This window comes from Argentina silus (genome assembly GCF_951799395.1).
Source record: "Argentina silus genome assembly, chromosome: 8".
Lineage (NCBI taxonomy): Eukaryota > Metazoa > Chordata > Actinopteri > Argentiniformes > Argentinidae > Argentina > Argentina silus.
The window spans coordinates 2369484-2386915 of NC_139662.1; the positions used below are offsets into that span (position 1 = coordinate 2369484).

Consider the following 17432-nt stretch of genomic DNA (forward strand, 5'->3'; position numbering starts at 1 on the left):
TCCCCTCCATTCTCCCCCTGCTCCTCTCTCTCCCTTGGTGGTTGCTCTGCCAGATATAGGAACAATGTGGCCTTTCTTACCTGTTGGAGGTGTACATTCCATCCCTACTAAACTAAGTCTAAATCCAGCCTCCAACCCACCCCCGCTTGCACAGGGCCCTCACAGCAATGCCAGCTTTAACTCCAGGTGCTCCAGATAACACTATTCATACCTTTCTTTTGAAATGATTTCTAGGAGACATTGTTCATATGGTTTTCGGTGGAAAACAAGTCTTTCTTGGTATGTGTGAGTAAAGATGAGTATACTTGTTTGTATAATGTTTATGGTCATTATTGGGAATTTAAGTAATTCTAGGAACATGTTAAAATTCATTCATCACATCTATGTGTCTATTGTCCTTATGGGAAGGTTGTTCTGGAGTTCGTCAGACCCTTTGTTTGTGGTTTTTCTTGTGGGAAGAGTGGACATTTTGGGGTTGGATTGCTAGTGTTTTATTAAGGATACATGAGTGCAAAAAAGTGTGGTGTGATGCCTTACAGGAAGGTTGCTTACATCGCAAACCCATCCCATTTATGTCTGCAACTTTCTGTGTAGCAGAGCAGAGAGCGCGAGAGAGAGAGAGAGAGAGAGAGAGAGGGAGAGAGAGAGAGAGAGAAAGAAAGAAAGAGGGAGAGAGTGTCAGTGAAAGCACATGCACTCCTTCTGTTAGTCGGTTAAAAGTGGGCAAATCAACAGACGTCCACACCATAGTGAAACTATATTTTGTTTCTTCATTACTTCTCCACCAGGATTACGTTATATAACTGAAGATTTTTTCTCTCTCAAACACCTGTTGAAGACACAGAGAATGTTGCTCAGGTATGTTCTTTTAACAACCCCCGTATACAGATTTTCGACATCTTTTCCTTTTATTGTCAGATATTTTTGCAATGCTGCCTCTGCCAGGTCTTAATTATTCTTTCCTTTGTTACTTTGTCATTTATTTGTACGAAGCAGGTTCTCAATAATTCTCAGTGAACTCAAGAGCAAGTTTAAGAGACAACAGTTGTTAAATGAAACAAACTATCAACAATCGAGTGCTATATCATAGCTCATTCAACATTAGTCACCAATCAAATATTACATGAGAAATCTTTCATATTAAAACATGTTTAATATCTTGCTGCTGACAACATGATGGACACAAAAGCACAAGATCATGAGAAGCACAATTCAAAATAAACGGACAATTTAAAGTAGAAATCTATTGATCACATGTATAGGCCAGTGATCTTCTTGTAGCCATTCCTTTACTGTAATTCAGGTTGGTGAACAATTCACAGTATGTCCTTATTTGTCCTCCACATTGACCAATGACTGTTAACAGATAACCTATACTTGTAAGTGATTTTACTCTTTCTCTCTCAACTCACTTTCTCTGAGTTACCATAGCAATGGAAATGAATCCTTCCCTCTGAATGAATTATGTGAGTGTGTAGTACATTCCTCTTGTGTCTAGAAATAAAATAAAAAATAAATTTAAAAAAAAGATAATTTGAAATGTAAATATAGCATCTATAGTTCATGGGCAAGGTGTCCAACGGTGTGTTACTTTTCTGACATTTCTGCTGATGGATCCCTCCTTACTATTCACTTTCAGCGGGCCTGTGTTCTCTCCAGTGTGGCCTCTAAAGTTGTCTGCAGTCCAGTTCTATCAATCAAATTAGACTTTGTTTGTATAGCACAGTTCATACACAAATACAATAGACTTTACACGATTTTTTAGAGGTGCAAATTGAGGTGCCATAGAGGTGCAAACTGAAAAAAAACAAAGATCAAGCTAGGACAAAAGCACAACTTAAAGGTATGTTTTAATATAGATTTTTAAAATGTCCACACGATGAGAAGAGCATTGCTTTGTCAAGCAACGCTGTCCCTCCAGTATTAGAGGAAACAGCCTGAGGAAACCCACCACAAACACAACAGTGGTTATGGCAGGATGTGAGAGTTACAACTCCATGTTGGTTAGGTTATGCATGGGATCCTGTGAAGATAACTTAAAGATATACAGTATAATCACATCATTGATATGATGTATGACAGCAAGTTCTGTAACCTGAAACAGTTTATTCTATGTTGTAAATGATATAATGTATCACTGTGATCTTTGATTAAAAAAACACTTGGCAAATACAGATGAAACAGACAATAGTTTGTGTTGTGGGGAAGATGAGAGGTAAAGAAGGAAACTAACCTAAAGCAAATAAACAATAGGGTCATGGAATTGTCAAAATTCCAGAGGAGATGCTGTTTCTAGGTAAATAAGATCCTCGAATGGTGTTGGCAAACAAAGTCAATGAGGAATAAATAAAGTCAGTAAATCGTAGAACTTGTTCTAAAGTCAGACCTAAACGTATCCCACATTACATTATTTACTGTAAGTATACTTGAATCCCTGCATTCTCTCATTCTCTCAAATAGCACATGACTAAAACAAACAAGGTGTATCTTAAGATGAATGTTGAAATTGGGATGATGTAGTTGGTGGTGTCACAGACAGTGCCTTCAGCTGATACTTTGACACTATGCATATTGGGAATGTTCCAGGCTAATATGCTCACTGTCATTACTGAGCCTACGTATCTAAAGAGGGGTTAAGCATTGCCTTCCTGCTACATACAGAACATGAACAAGTCTGCGGTTGGGTCAAGCCCCAGCCTTCGTTTGCTGGTGAGCTTGCTGTCTCCCAGAAGATTGTCTTATCAGTGGCATAGCAGCACCACAGCACAGCTGATAGGAGGGATCCAGCGCAACAGAACTCTGTGTGCTTCTAATGTACCAGTAGTTCACTAAACAGCACCCAAACACTCACCAGGTCTGGTCAACCATTGTGGTGTGTGCATTTTGGTACATTATGTGCAATGGTCTAACCGATCGAATGAATGTTGTTGTTTTTTAACAGATTACATGATCAAACTGGGTCTCTACGAGGATTAATAACATGAATTATTTATCTAGGTGAGCTGAAGATGTATATTTCCGTTTATTAGCATCCACATTGCATTATCAAATTGATGGTTCAGCATGCTGGCTGATAACATTTGGCACATTATCTGTCTCTTCCAGAAGAGTTCCCAGCAACAAGACCCTGTCCTGAATGTGTTCAGCAGCCAACTATGTGCTCCCATTGAGGAGAAACTGTGAGGTGAGTCTGTGGGAGGGATGTGGAACCATGTGATGTAATGGACCATTGAGCTCTGTCATATGATAAAGAAATAAAGGTACTATTAGCCTCTTCTAGTACTGGAGGTGATTTCCAGCAACTAAGTTCTTTTCCATCTCCAGGTATTGGCGCATCCTGGCCGGCTCTGTGGGGGAGTGTCCATGCTCACGAATGCCCCCGGAGCCCGGTCACATGGAGCCCCCCAGGACGCAGACATGGACTTGGCTTGGCAAGAACTGATGGCCATCACAGAGCTGCAGGTAGGAATCTGAGTAATCAATAGACTGAAAATGTATTGTGTACAATACACGTTTGTGGCCATTTATTATACATAGTTGTTAGTTTACAGCACATTTTTACTTGACTGAATAAAGAGAGGTTTTTATGAAAGATAATGTCTGAGACACACACACACACACACACACACACACACACACACACACACACACATTGTTTCCATAATCCTGAAAAACAAAATACATGGATGTCTAGTTCATGGTAAAAAAAAAAATATACATCTTTAAAACATTTGCATCCAATGCTGAGTATTCCCACCTCAAAACTAACTCACACACTCAGGTGAACTGAACAACAATGGGCCAATTGAGTGATGGCAGGATAAAGAGACAGGGAGAGGGAGCAGGCGCTGTACATTGCGAGCAGCCCCCTGCACAGTACAATGACCATCTGTTTCCACATGAAACCTGATCACACCTAAGAGAGACCTGCATAAGCTATGGGTGGCACACTAAGGTGGGGGTGAACTGTGTTCTATGGCCAGCAGATGACTTATGAATTAGGAGGCCCTCAAGCTAATCCATTCTGCAGTTTCATTTCTTATAGCCAGCAATGCATTCCCCTTTGATTATTCATTAATTCTTCAAGAACCTGCACAAAGCACCTCTGCACACACACACACACAGCTGCATGTGAAAACACTAACGCATACCTGACAATGCATCAGTCATTGATCCTTTGTGTTTTTCTTCTCAGGAGTTTGAGGTCCCAAATGAAGGCCCATATGAGACTATTCAGTACCACCCAATCGAATCCATGGCACCTCTTGGAGGTTTTGGAATGGGTCATACAGAGCCCCTCCCCTCTGGTTGTGACACACACCCTGTTGCTGCTTTCGAGGGATCCTACTCTGAAGTCATGCCAGCCTGCCAACGTCTGGGCACCAATGCAGAGGCACTGTACGGACATCCTGGAGCTCAGCTGAACCCCAGACTGCTGCCCGCCCCCCACCCTTTGCAGTCACCTCGGATGAGCCTTCACCCTTTGCAGTCATCTCAGATGAACCTTCAGGAGCACGTGACCCTGGCTAGTGTTGGTGAGGGACTTGGAAAAGACCATGGCAGACTCTCTCTAGGCCCTAATCACCAAGTGTCAGGGGCTGGTCATGGACAAAGCAAACATCCACGCACAATAGATGATCTAGAGTCTGACTCTGGTCTGTCCCTGGGGTCTAGTCCACCGCTGGCCTCTCCAGATGATGCCATAGCTGGCATAGGCATATCTACTTATCAGGGCACAGAGGTGGGTCTAAACTTTACAGATGGGAGGATGGAGAGTGTGCTTGAGCAAGGTAGAAGAGCTAACCTCCTATACTCCATGGACTATCAGCATTCCAATCACCCTTACCCCGGGCCACATTCCTCTTACTTCCCTGTACAACCCAGTGTATCCCAAATGCAAACACAGCCTCATCCGCTGCAGCCAGTGTCTCTGAAAGAGCAGCAGGTTCTACCCAGTGCTTTAAATGACCTTCATCTCAATGGGTCTGGTGTGTCCAGCAGAGGGAGCTCTTGTCAGGCACTGTATGTGAAGCCACAGGGGAGTGCTGCTCCTGCTCTGAGCAGAGACGAGAGACGGGCGCTGACTTTGAAGATCCCTTTCCCTCTGGGAAAAATCATCAACCTACCAGTGGACGACTTCAATGAGCTCCTGACACAGTACACTCTCACAGATGCTCAGCTAGCTCTGGTGAGGGACATCCGCAGACGAGGGAAGAACAAGGTGGCAGCCCAGAACTGCCGGAAAAGGAAGCTGGAGAACATTGTTCATCTGGAAGGTGAGCTGGGCCAGCTGGAGGTACAGAGGGAGCACCTAGCCCGGGAGAGGCTGGAGTTCCAGAGGAACCTTGCCCTTGTCAAATGCCACCTCACAGACCTCTATGCAGAAGTGTTCTCTCAGCTGCGGGATGAAGACGGGCACCCCTACTCTATAGAAGATTACTCTCTACAGCAGACCCCTGATGGAAATACCTATTTGGTGCCTCGAAGTGCTGTGTTGGATGGAGAATAACGCAAACAATTGGACAATGATTTATTTACACTGCCTTGTTCAAGCCAATACATACAGTTTGATAAGTAAAATTACAAGATCAGATACAATGGCAGCTACAGGGTTTATTTTAAGACACTGAGGTTGGAGATACTGTGCTAAATTGTTTAAATCAATGTTAGCAGTAGAACAGGCCATTTCACTATGCTGGTTCTGAGGAAATATGTTATAATGTTGAAACACAAACTCGGGCCTTTCGATCAAATGTACATTTGTGAATTCTTTATAAAATGCCCCTGCTACTCTGTTAGAAAAATATTAATGTCACAACTTGCAATAAACAGTGTGGCAGGTAAACGTTCCGTATCCACAAAATGTGTAACATCCACAATTTTATAGTCACTGTGCATTTCCTTGTATATTATAGCATATGAATAAAGTTTACTATGTCAGACAGTCATCAAGAAAGGAGAAACTCATGTTTATGCAAAAATATTTTTATTAATAAAAACTAGTAAAATGTCAGGGATAAAAAAATAAATTATAATAAATAAGACTGCCCAGCAGTCTCAAACTGGAGTAGAAAAATACCCCATTCCATCATCTTCTCCATCCAATCTCCTGCAAGACAGAAGGTTGTTACAAATCAGGGCAGTGCCACAGATCTCTGCTATTTGGAGAAACTGAGCGACAACATGCAATACATGGATCGTTAAAAAATAATCTTTTCAAAAGTTACCTTGTGCGATGTCTCAGCAAACAAATCGTACTTGGGGTGCAGTCCATGACCAGTCAGTTTCCTGGAGAGCAAAGGAAAAGTAAACCAATGAGTGACACAAAATGTTACATTGAATGGCGTTAGTAAGATGTAATTTCATGAATTTACTACCCACATCTGCATGCATTATGAGATTGGTACAACTAAGACCACATACATAAGTTCAGGTCCATTGTACAAGTAAATGAGTAGGGGGCATTGTTTATAATAAAATCAATCTCTGCACATCAAAATAACATGTACAGGGTCATCAATGCTATACTACTCAAATTAATATCTACATGTGATCTACAAAAGTGCTTGCTCATACCAACTACAGAACATGTTATTCAATGAAAACTAACAGGAGTTGAAAAGTCTTGTCTTACCTACAGACGGCATTTAAGCCCTTTGGTAGCTGCTGCCTGCTAGTCTCACATGCCTTCTGTACTCACTTTCCCCTGCTTCACTGCTCCTGGCGATGGTTTTGCTACTTCTCTCCCTCAGCCTGCTTCCATGGCTAGCCTCAAGACTTTGCATGTAAGCTAGCCTTCAGCGGAAGTTGTCTGACAGACGGTCTGATCTTTCCAACCAACTCCCAGCTGATTCAGTTTCATTTGACTCTTGGGTACATATTTGCACTAACTCGATCCCTTATGAAATCAGTAGTCCCTAAATGAAATTGAATGGACTTCCATGCTATGGAACTAGTCATCCACCGAAAAGCCTCCATTGACTGTTCACAGATGCTTGGAAAACATGATATCTGGCAGTCGTGTAAGTCTAGGAGACAAACTGCACATCTCATACAAGAGCATATGTGGGCCAAGAGATTCTCCATGTCTTACAAATGTTGCTTCTCTGAAGGCATTTCACATTGAGGGGCACACCACCTGTGTATCATCCAATTGCAGGTATGTATACCTTTAATGTATGCATAACACAACACCATGACACCCCACCCCCACCCCCCACCCCCTAAAAGAAGCTACCAAGACTGAACGACGTTTTAAAAAAAACTGAAAGGTGGTTTATTTCAACTTGATTGGTTGCAGTTACACAAATAAAAACCAAAGACAAAGTAAATCTACATAAAACCTCATTGGAATGCTTGCTTTCCAAAAACATAAAAATATAAAATAATCCTGCTTGACAACACAGAAAATGTATGAAGCCCCTCCATGATTTCTCTATTGTACATCTCTTCTTGTAGCAGCTGTAACCTGCCACAACTGTTTGGCTGAGCAGATCTAGGGAGTAAACCTGCAGCTGCCCTGTCACTTCTCTCGCTCTCCTCTCCTAAGTACTGAGTCCTGTTGAACAATACGGAACAACATTGTTAAACTGTGCACTGACTTTGAATAACCTACATATGATCCAAAGCAAGCATTCTTAAGATACTTGGATCAACAATAAATCTACAGGATTGTAAAGGACAACAATGGATCCCTAGTTCTACATTTTACCAATACACACCTACGTTACACTCAAGTCTGAACTACATAACCATGTTAAAACTTGGTCGTAATGGCCTACAACAGTCTCCTTTCAATATTTACCTTTTGAGCTTTAGAATCGTCGTCCACCGGAGCCGCCGCCGTATCCTCCACCGCCACTTGAGCCGCCTCCGTATCCGCCTGCAGGCAGATCGACAGAATAGTCTGTATATTGGTCAAAAGTTAAATCACTCAACCTGAATCTTCCAAGTAAATTGCACCAAAGTAAAAGTAGGAAAACTGTATAATGAAGATTTACAATTAGATCTACAAATTCTTAAACAGGGTAACTGAGTGTTAAGTTGTCACCTACCACCATATGGGCCACTATTCCTTCCACCACCGCTGCTGGCGCCGCCACCTCCGCCACCAAAGTTGTTTCCTTTCATTGGGCCGTAGTTGGAAGCCTGGTTGTTGTAATTGCCAAAGTCACTGTAGTTGTTGCCGCCCCCACCGCCGCCGCCACCAGCTCCAAAGTTTCCTGTAAATCACGAGAAAAAAAACCTTAGCAAGCTGAATATGAGCCCAATCTGATTAGGAAAAATATGTCAATGATATGTTCTCAGTTGAACCTATCCACTTACCACCCCCAAAGTTTCCATTTCCGTTGTTGTAGTTGTCATAGCCGTTACCGCCACCATAACCACCACCCTGTCCCCCTCCATATCCCTGTCCGCCTCCATAGCCACGGTTGCCTCCTCCACCATAACCACCTGGTCCTCCTCCATAACCACCTAGGGGAGGGGTGTAAAGGCCATAAGTCAGGGGTTCCCAAACTTTTTCAGCTCATTACCTCAAATTGACCAATTCCTATGACCACAAAAACATGGGCCACGTCAACCTGAACATCAAAGTGTATTGTCACTTTTCACCTAAAAGATGCGTTGAACCCAAATACTGGAATATAAGCTAGAAGTACAAAAAGGTAGACACATCATCATACTACAAATGTTTGAATATCATTTTGTCAAACTATAGAGGTCAGTCACTCAATTCCCTCAGGCCACCCCAAACCTAGGAACTGCTACCCCAAGAACAAATAGGATAATGGATATCTTTGGAAGCTAATCTTACCATCTCCCCCATAACCATTATTGTAACCATCTCCTCCTCCATATCCACCACCTCTGCCTCCTGAAACAGACGAGTCAGCATCACCTAAAGTATATTGAAACAATCACAAGATATTAAGCATACATGCTCAAAAGGAGAGAAGTGGTGCTGGACCACATACCACGGCCAGCGAAGTATCCATCACGCCCAAAATCATTACCTCCATATGCCCCCCGGCTATAATTACCAGAACCACCTCCACGTCCTGAGAAGAAAAGAAAAGAAAAAAACATTAATTCCAATCCAATATAACAACTTTCATGTGTGTATGGAGACATTTATGTACCGCTCAAGCCCATACCTGTGCTTTGCATCTCTTGTCTTGAAAGCGCCTTCCTCACCTCACAATTGTGACCATTGACTGTGTGGTATTTCTGGACTGGGGACAGAAGGAGAATTATATAGCAGCAGTTGCCACAGTCAGCAACTCATACCCAAACACAAAATGACCTAGACCACTTACTGACAATGCGGTCCACTGCATCATGGTCATCAAATGTCACAAAAGCAAAGCCCCTCTTTTTGCCACTGTTGCGGTCAGTCATTATGTCGATAACTTCAATCTTGCCAAACTGTTCAAAGTAGTCTCGCAGGTGAGAGTCTTCAGTGTCTTCCTTGATGCCACCAACAAAGATCTTTTTTACTGTAACGTGGGCACCAGGTCGGCTGGAGTCCTGGAAAAAACAACACTGATTAACAATTGTTCCAACAAAAGCTTGCAGAGTTAAAGGCAAAAACGGAATCGCACTTTACATAAAACTGCCCCGATACCTTACTCATAAATAGAGCGATTTGCAACTGCATTTCTCTTGTTTAACAACAAACTGGCGAACCTCATATATACACACAAACTAAGCTGCATCAAATACAATTTTAATAGTGTACAATTATGTAGTTACAGGTGTGAGGTAACTTCAGGCCAAGCGTTATCAGGCTTGCATTTACTACATATTGTGAAATACCACACCTCTCTGGACACTGCCCTCTTAGGCTCCACCAGCCTGCCATCAACCTTGTGAGGGCGTGCTTCCATTGCAGCATCAACTTCGTTCACCGAGGAGTATGTGACAAATCCAAATCCTCTGGAACGTTTGTTGGCCGGATCCCTCATTACCTACAGACAATTCAATTATAAATCAACTCCGAAATTCAAATGGAGTGCAATGCACCATTGCAACCTTGCAGACACTAGACTACTCACCACACAGTCTGTAAGGGATCCCCATTGTTCGAAGTGAGCTCGCAAACTTTCGTCCGTGGTTTCGAAGCTCAGTCCTCCGATGAAGAGCTTGCGGAGCTGCTCTGGTTCACGTGGGGCCTACAAAAGACAATGCATACATATCAAGAAACGCATAATAGCACAACGATACATGACTACTAAAACCAGAATGCATTCATATTTAACTATTAATTTCCGTTACGACAAAGGTACGGGGAACGACACAACAAAAGAACAAGCACGGCCTAAAGCCGCGGCGAGGTGGGGGTGGATGACCGCTCCACCATGTTTGGCATCAAGGAAATGTGAGCTTAACCCATAACGTAAACATAGATCCAATTGCAAATCTGTGTTAGGTTAACTACGATACCAAATAAAAGCCAAACATAATTTATTGCGTTAATTCCGGCAACAAAATGCACGAACAATGAAGGCCATGAGGCCTGTTTAAGATGGCGGCCTATCCACATTGGTTATGCTGGTTACGGCTTGAGCGTAGAAAGCCATTTTGGCTCGACAGATACGACGTTTAGCTACCGTAATTTAGCGATTAAAAAAACAATTCCAACACATATTACAGAATACTTTTGTGGTTGCCGATTAAAGATTACCTCCTTCGACATTATAAGACTGGTAGATTCTCGAGTCCTTGCGCCTTGTTCGAGGAGAGAAGATCTGCGACAGACGTTCGAGGACACAATGGAATACAATAAATAGGAACAGATACGCCCCTTTAGTTCAGCAATTGGTTAGTAGTTCCCGCTGCATTCTCCTTTTCACTTCCTCTACAATCTGATTTGCTCAAAGCTTGCCAGAAATCTGTAAAGATAAAGATGATTGGATCAATCGCAGTCAATTAGAGACAATACCCAATAACAAAACGCTACATACCAGTGGTGGGTGTGAGCTTACAGAGACGACAGGAGGGTTGCCAGGTTGGGGGAAAATATAAATAAGTCTATGGGAGGGTTCCCCAGGGATATCATGAAGGTTTCCCTAGGGATATCATGATAGCGGATTCATTCGAGAAAAAGAGAGAAGGGGTGAAAGGACAATATGCGTTATTGCCTCTGGTGAAACTCATGGGCGTAGGTTTAATTAAGCATGGGTGGGACCTTTTTACAGTCATTGGGTGGGAATGTCCCATTCACTTTTTGAAAATGGTAGCCCCCCCTTTAACTTTGACTCCCACACAATTCCACACAACTACAGATACATCACAGACAATGGCTATTTGCAATGTATGTGGCAATACGCATTATGCTCAGTTCTGGTCTGGGAGAACTGAGGAGCGAAAACAGCTTAATATGGGGGGATACTGCAAGAGGCCTGGCAACCGGAATCCTAGCAGCATCTCAGTTATTTGTACCCTCGTAAATGTCATGTAAATAAATAAATCAACACTCCAGCTTTCGTGTCCTTGCGGCTCTTCAAATATTGCTTTTGCATTATTCCCTTTGCACTGTAAAAGCAATATATGTTTTGGTGACATTACGACCGGTAAAGTGGACGCTACTTCAATCAAATCAAAGACCCTTTCAATAATTTCCCAACGAAATAACGTTGTTATTTTACAGAGTATGTGAATATGACTGATGCTCCATCTGTGTCATTATTATAAGAAATCCTAAAATACACTCATAAACAAGGTTGTGCGTGGGCGTGCACGACCCACCAACATTGTGCATTTTAGCGCGCGCTTTTACGCATAGCGGTGCAAGCGAGTTTTGGGGTGGAAAGGAAAGGACTGACATCACGAGAGCAAGCACGCCATCAAAACCACTGCACTGTAGCTAGCCACTGTGAAGTGGAAAATACAAGAAAGGAGCTTGGTAGCTAACAATACAGTCAAAAGCAGTTATCCAGAATACCAAAGGTAAGTTACTAGCGATATCCGTTTTTACTCGACTTAGTAAAAACCGACTTCTCAGTTGTGAGGTGAGGATGTCATCCGTGGCTACCTAGCTACTGTGCTAGCATTGACCCTGATTCGGCTAACGACGTCAGCCACTAAGGCGAACTGGGTAATAGATGATGAACAGTGTAGAGATCGCATGGTCTTAGAATGGCTCACGATGAAGACTCAAACAAAGCAGTTTATTCCAGTCAGCCACGTAGTGTTATGGATAGGACGGAGGAACTGAAAGTAAAGAATTAGCCAGCTAGGTAGATGGCTTCCTACTAGCATATAGCTTATGGATGCTAGCTAGCGAGCCATAATGCTAGTTGAATGAAAGTTAAGTTGAAGCCAGCTAGCAGACATCATTGCTTCAAGAACAACTGAACTCTTTCTGTCGGTGTACCGTCCAGACAATAATAAGATATTTGGAGTAGCTTGCTAGCTCGTTGATCTTGTCGATCTTAGTGGGTTAATGCATAAGTGCGATGTAGGCCTAGATGCTCAGACCAAGGTTCATTCACATTGATCATATGCAACAACAAACTTGTCCATTGTCTTTTATCTCCAGTTTTCCTTCACCTGGTCGGGAGGTGCCACTTATCCACATATTTATTAGATACTGCTAGCCATGGGAAAGAAGACCCGCGCTGAAGATGGCGCCTCATCCTCTGAGGAGGAAGAATATGTTGTTGAGAAGGTATTGGACAGGAGGACTGTGAAGGGTCGAGTTGAATTCTTCCTCAAGTGGAAAGGCTATTCAGAGTAAGTCCAGCTTCATCTCATAATGGCCATTGCTTCGTTCAATACTACACTCTTAGACTAAAGGGCTCTAAGAGGGTGCTTCCATTCTACATGGAACCCAAAAGGGTTCCCCATATTGTTATTCCGCCAGGGACAGCTGAATAACCCTTTTGGGGGTTTTCTAAGAGTATAACTAGTGTACCTATTATAAATGTATACAGTATGTCTCTTGTATTGCCCATTGTCAACTGTTTTTGTTTAGTTTTGTTAAGTTTGAACTCATACATGTTGTATTTGCTCTTTTTTACATTTTATTTTCAGAAAGCACAACACATGGGAGCCAGAAAAGAATCTTGACTGCTCAGAGCTTATTTCAGAGTTCATGAAGACGTACAAGAAGAGTAGCAGCAGCAGCAGTAGCAGCAGCAGCAGCGGGGGGGGTGCCACTCCCAGCAGTGCAGGGGCCAAATCCAACACAGGCCCATTAGGGCGCACCAAGGACAGCAGTAGCATGAAGAGGAGAAACTCTGATGAAGATGAGGAGGGAAGCAGCAAGCCCAAGCGAAAAAAAGAGGTGGGTACCTCATGCATTGATGTTTCTCTGATTGTGGAAATGGAGAGGCCATTTGCACTAGGTTAGCAGTACATAGAAGCTAGGTAAATTGAGCAGGCAACACAATATTTATATATGTGTTATATATATAATACGTGATATAATATGTGATTTAGCGGTTCTTCCCTAGAGGGAGTTTCAAATTCTGCATTTGAAGGGAGGGTTTCTGAGAATTCTCGTCAAAACCTTTACAGAACAGGTCATAATCATCAATGGACACCATAACCTTTTGAGTGCAAGACCAAGAGATGCATCATTGGTATTGTCAGCTAGAACAATAGCTTAATCTCGCTTGCGCTTTCAATTTGCATGTCAATAATTAAGTTGTGGTGCCTTATTTAAAAGTCAAATGGCTGGCAATGCCTTTCAGATTTTTTATAAGGCAGCAACACTCAGCAGAAAGATGGCGTTGCAATATTTAGCCCTTGTAACCACGATGACATGATCTCTGCTTGTTTCCTGTAGCAGTGACAATGTTGGTGTCTCTAAAGTAGTTACCTTTTTATATTTCAATACATTTATTGAAGACATGAGTTTAATCAGTTACTTCTTCTTTCAGGATGACATCCTTGTTGCCCGGGGCTTTGAGAGAGGTCTTGAACCAGAGAAGATCATTGGAGCCACTGACTCTTGTGGGGACCTCATGTTCCTAATGAAATGGTGAGTGTTTTTGCTCGGTGTCTCCTGGCAGATATTTCCCATTAGGTCATCGTGCCACAAGCATTATTACCAAGGTGTTGAGTTTTGTAATTGTGCCAGGAAACCAGTAGAAAACTGTCCACTGGGTGCTATGTATTTTGCTATGCTATGTATTTTTGGTTTTGTGGTACTCTCTTGGTGACACCTTTTCAATAATAGGTGCCTTACTTTTAGAGTTGAGTTCATCATGCCAGAAAGTATGAGGTAGAATGAGCTTCCCACCACTGTCAGGACTGTAGAGTCACTACCGATCTTCCGCCGTAGATTGAAAACCCATCTCTTCAGGCTACATCTTAACAGTCCTTCCTAAAGACCTCTTCACCCCCACTACCCCCTCTGTACTAACCCTAACCCCAACCCTTGAGACCTTTTCACCTCCACTTCCCCCCTGTACAAGTTCTCTCCTGTTAATAAGTAATTAATAAAAAATAAAAATGCCTTCTGCCATTACGACTGCCAATGGCCCCTGGTGTGAGCATTGATTACTTTGTCTTATGATGACTGTTGTATAGATGATTCACTTACTTAAACAAATGTATTTGTTGTAAGTCGCTTTGGATAAAGGCGTCTGCTAAATGCCATAAATGTAATGTAAATGTAAAGTGGAATAAAGCATTATTTACACTCTCTCTGCAGGAAGGACTCTGATGAGGCAGATCTGGTGCTTGCCAAGGAAGCCAATCATAAGTGCCCACAGATCGTCATAGCATTCTATGAGGAGCGCCTCACTTGGCATGAAGATGGGGACAAGAAAGAGAAGGGCACTGTGAGCATGTGAGTGGGAGTGTGACAGGAAGCTGACAGAGCTCTCATGAAGCAGACACAACCTGGAGACAAACGCTCACACACTCACCCCTTTCCCTTTGCTATTGACCATATAAAACCACACCAACCAACGATGGAGGACACTGCCCACTTCATGATACCTCCCATATGCTCCAAACACAGGCAAATGTCACTGAACAACTACAACCCAAGCCAATTTAACTCAGAATGTAAAAAGGATGCAGACAAACTGGGGTTGGGAGATGGTGAACAGGTGGGGTATGCTACCGGGGAGGCTTTGTGGTTTTCTTTCCCCTGTGCTTTTACTTCTCTTGCTGTAATACTGTTTTTTTTTGTCTTGTCTGAAATATGATACCATGGGATATGATTGTCTAAGTAAGATTCTATGTGGTCAACTGTCTCCAAGTACAGGCAGCCATCTTTAGAGCGACTGGCAAGTAGACTACACTAAGATCTAACAGGTAAAATGGCAACATTTCACCATGGTGGTCCTGGGTATTATTGCCACTGAGAAGAAGAAGAAGAAGAAGAAGACAGCCTTGCAAGTCATAGTATTAACAATCATTGAACATTGTTTGGCAATACAGTTTTCTATGACATTACTGTCATCTGAACACCTATTAGGCCTCTTTGGTAGAAAACATCCCCATGAATTTGTTTATTCAGTAGTTGTAGCTAGTTTGAACTTTTGTGTACTATGGTCCCTCCCTCCATCTGACTCCCTCCATGTTTTTAGTCTCTCTTACTCCATTCCACTTATTCTGTAGTTGTGGAATGGACTGTATTTTATTTTAAGTTCGATCACACGCTTTGATGTTTGAGCCCACGGCTTTGCCCTGTAGCTTCCTTTTAATTGTGTGGCTGACCCGCGAACCATGGTGTAGTTCCAATACTATCGCTTAGGTCATGAACACAATAGGTGAATCTCAGAAGTCTTTAAGTCCTCTCCCCCCCGCTTCCTTCACAACCTATGGGAGGAGAAGGTCTGAGGTTCCTCCCCTCTGATGATTTCTTCCAGTGTGTTTTGAGAAGAGGGCAAGGAGAAAGGATGCAACAAATTGGAAGTAAGACATGATATTCTCTCTATAATTCAGTGTACCTGATTTCTCCCAACATGGATTTAAATATTTATAAGATATTGTGTCACCGCAACAAGCACAAGTAAGCACATATCACAGTGCACAAATAAGCTGTATTAGAGGTTGTGTCCAGTGTTGCCTGCCATTTTTTTGTTGCAATACTGCAATAAATGCTATAGTGGCACCAGCCACCCTCCATAAGAAGTTTTTATAATCGGCATGTCACAGGCTCTACAGTTGAAACCAGCATACCTACAGAATGTTTTGTTCAAGGCCACCCTGTGACTGAATGAAATAAGCTATGGCTGCTGGTTCACAGACTTTGGCTTGAAAGGGGAAGTCTGTGGTTATCACTTCTATTTTTCTCTCATGAGCGTGCCTAGCGATTTTAATTCAAGAAATGGCACTGTTTGTGATTTCGATAAGCATTAGGCTGTGGTGAATTCCACCCCAACTACAAGTATTTTTTAAATTATTTGGTCGTTGGTACCCCATTGTTACATACGGGTGATTTAACCAGAAGGGATTATAAGAAGTATAATGTGAACTGATCTGACCCTGAAAACATTTTTTTGCTGCCTTTTCTCTTATGGTAAATACTATAATGGAATCATATTGGGAAGAACATGTTAACACCACAGCTGAATATTAGAGATTATTTCTACTACCTGACATATCCCTCCCGTGGTCATCCGTCTCTTGTGCTGAGTGGTGACGAGCATCGTGGGGTTTGTATTTGTTTTCACACTCAGCATTTTTGTTCCCCATTTCACCTCCAAACAGGGTTGTAGAGGGCAAGGTTGTGTGTGTGTATATGGTTGAGATGATGAACAGAGTGCTGTGTATTGTGATACTCCATATATTTGTCTATTACGCACAAATATACTATCATTCAATATGTGATGTTTTTCCCTCACAATGATTTTATTTTATTTTTATTTTTTTTAAGAAGAAGCAGCTGCAGGTGAAGAGTTGTCTAGTCACTGTTGTCATATGAACATTGAAAATGACCGATAAGTACAGACATCCCTTTTCAGGACAAATGTAACAGGGTTGTACATTTTTGTGTGTCGTTGATTTGTGTCCTGAGAATAAAAAACCCTTTTCACTTTTTATTCTTTTCTCTTTGTTGTAGTCACACCCTCCCATGTATGTTCAAAGAGACCATTTTAAAGCCATTTTTAATCCAATTGTTTTCAAAATGTGCAGTGTTTGGTGTATCTTACCATTTCAAACTGCTCTGCAAGTTTGTTTTTTTATATGTCTTGTATCAAATTGTAGTAAACAGTTTTCAACATTCAATGGACTGGGCCTCTCTTTCATAAGAATGTGACATTCTCATCAGTACATCTCTGTTTAGCACTCGACCTGTTGACATACTGTACTGACAGGTAGAGCAAACATTGAAGTTCCCTTTCCCCTTCCTGTTCCTTATATTTTCCTGGGCAGTCTTATCTTTGTCTTTGAATATAGTGCGCTGTTCACATTGATCCAGCAGATGGTGCCATTTTATGTCAAATGTGTACGTGGCCATGTCCAAA

The 17432-nt window shown here is 42.2% G+C and overlaps 3 protein-coding genes across 11 annotated transcripts; 2 read left to right on the forward strand and 1 right to left on the reverse strand.

The window, feature by feature from the left end:
* The first annotated feature begins 650 nt into the window (after positions 1-650).
* On the forward strand, positions 651-6107 carry nfe2 (nuclear factor, erythroid 2). Of its 4 annotated transcripts, none has more exons than XM_083674290.1 (5): positions 651-858; positions 2942-2997; positions 3106-3184; positions 3325-3462; positions 4196-6107. In XM_083674290.1, the coding sequence occupies exons 3-5, from the start codon at positions 3137-3139 to the stop codon at positions 5507-5509; spliced, it is 1500 nt and encodes a 499-aa protein (XP_083530416.1). In that variant the 5' UTR covers positions 651-858; positions 2942-2997; positions 3106-3136; the 3' UTR covers positions 5510-6107. The 4 variants fall into 4 exon arrangements, with proteins under 4 accessions (XP_083530416.1, XP_083530418.1, XP_083530417.1 ...); XM_083674291.1 differs by lacking the exon at positions 651-858 and adding an exon at positions 1446-1466; XM_083674292.1 differs by lacking the exon at positions 2942-2997.
* Positions 6108-7248: 1141 nt separating this feature from the next.
* On the reverse strand, positions 7249-10831 carry hnrnpa1b (heterogeneous nuclear ribonucleoprotein A1b). 6 transcript variants are annotated; one of them, XM_083674298.1, is made up of 11 exons: positions 10685-10831; positions 10056-10172; positions 9822-9968; positions 9318-9528; positions 9156-9233; positions 9042-9059; positions 8816-8875; positions 8326-8475; positions 8055-8222; positions 7805-7906; positions 7249-7558 (listed from the first exon to the last, which is right to left on the reverse strand). In XM_083674298.1, exons 1-10 carry the CDS (start codon positions 10694-10696, stop codon positions 7815-7817), a joined length of 1053 nt encoding a protein of 350 aa, XP_083530424.1. In that variant the 5' UTR covers positions 10697-10831; the 3' UTR covers positions 7249-7558; positions 7805-7814. The 6 variants fall into 6 exon arrangements, with proteins under 6 accessions (XP_083530424.1, XP_083530423.1, XP_083530425.1 ...); XM_083674297.1 differs by having other exon boundaries at positions 8816-8899; XM_083674299.1 differs by having other exon boundaries at positions 7805-7882; positions 8816-8899; positions 9015-9059.
* Positions 10832-11812: 981 nt separating this feature from the next.
* On the forward strand, positions 11813-17187 carry cbx5 (chromobox homolog 5 (HP1 alpha homolog, Drosophila)). The gene is made up of 5 exons (XM_083674644.1): positions 11813-11949; positions 12542-12735; positions 13036-13288; positions 13887-13987; positions 14663-17187. The coding sequence occupies exons 2-5, from the start codon at positions 12602-12604 to the stop codon at positions 14802-14804; spliced, it is 630 nt and encodes a 209-aa protein (XP_083530770.1). The 5' UTR covers positions 11813-11949; positions 12542-12601; the 3' UTR covers positions 14805-17187.
* The last annotated feature ends 245 nt before the right edge of the window (positions 17188-17432 follow it).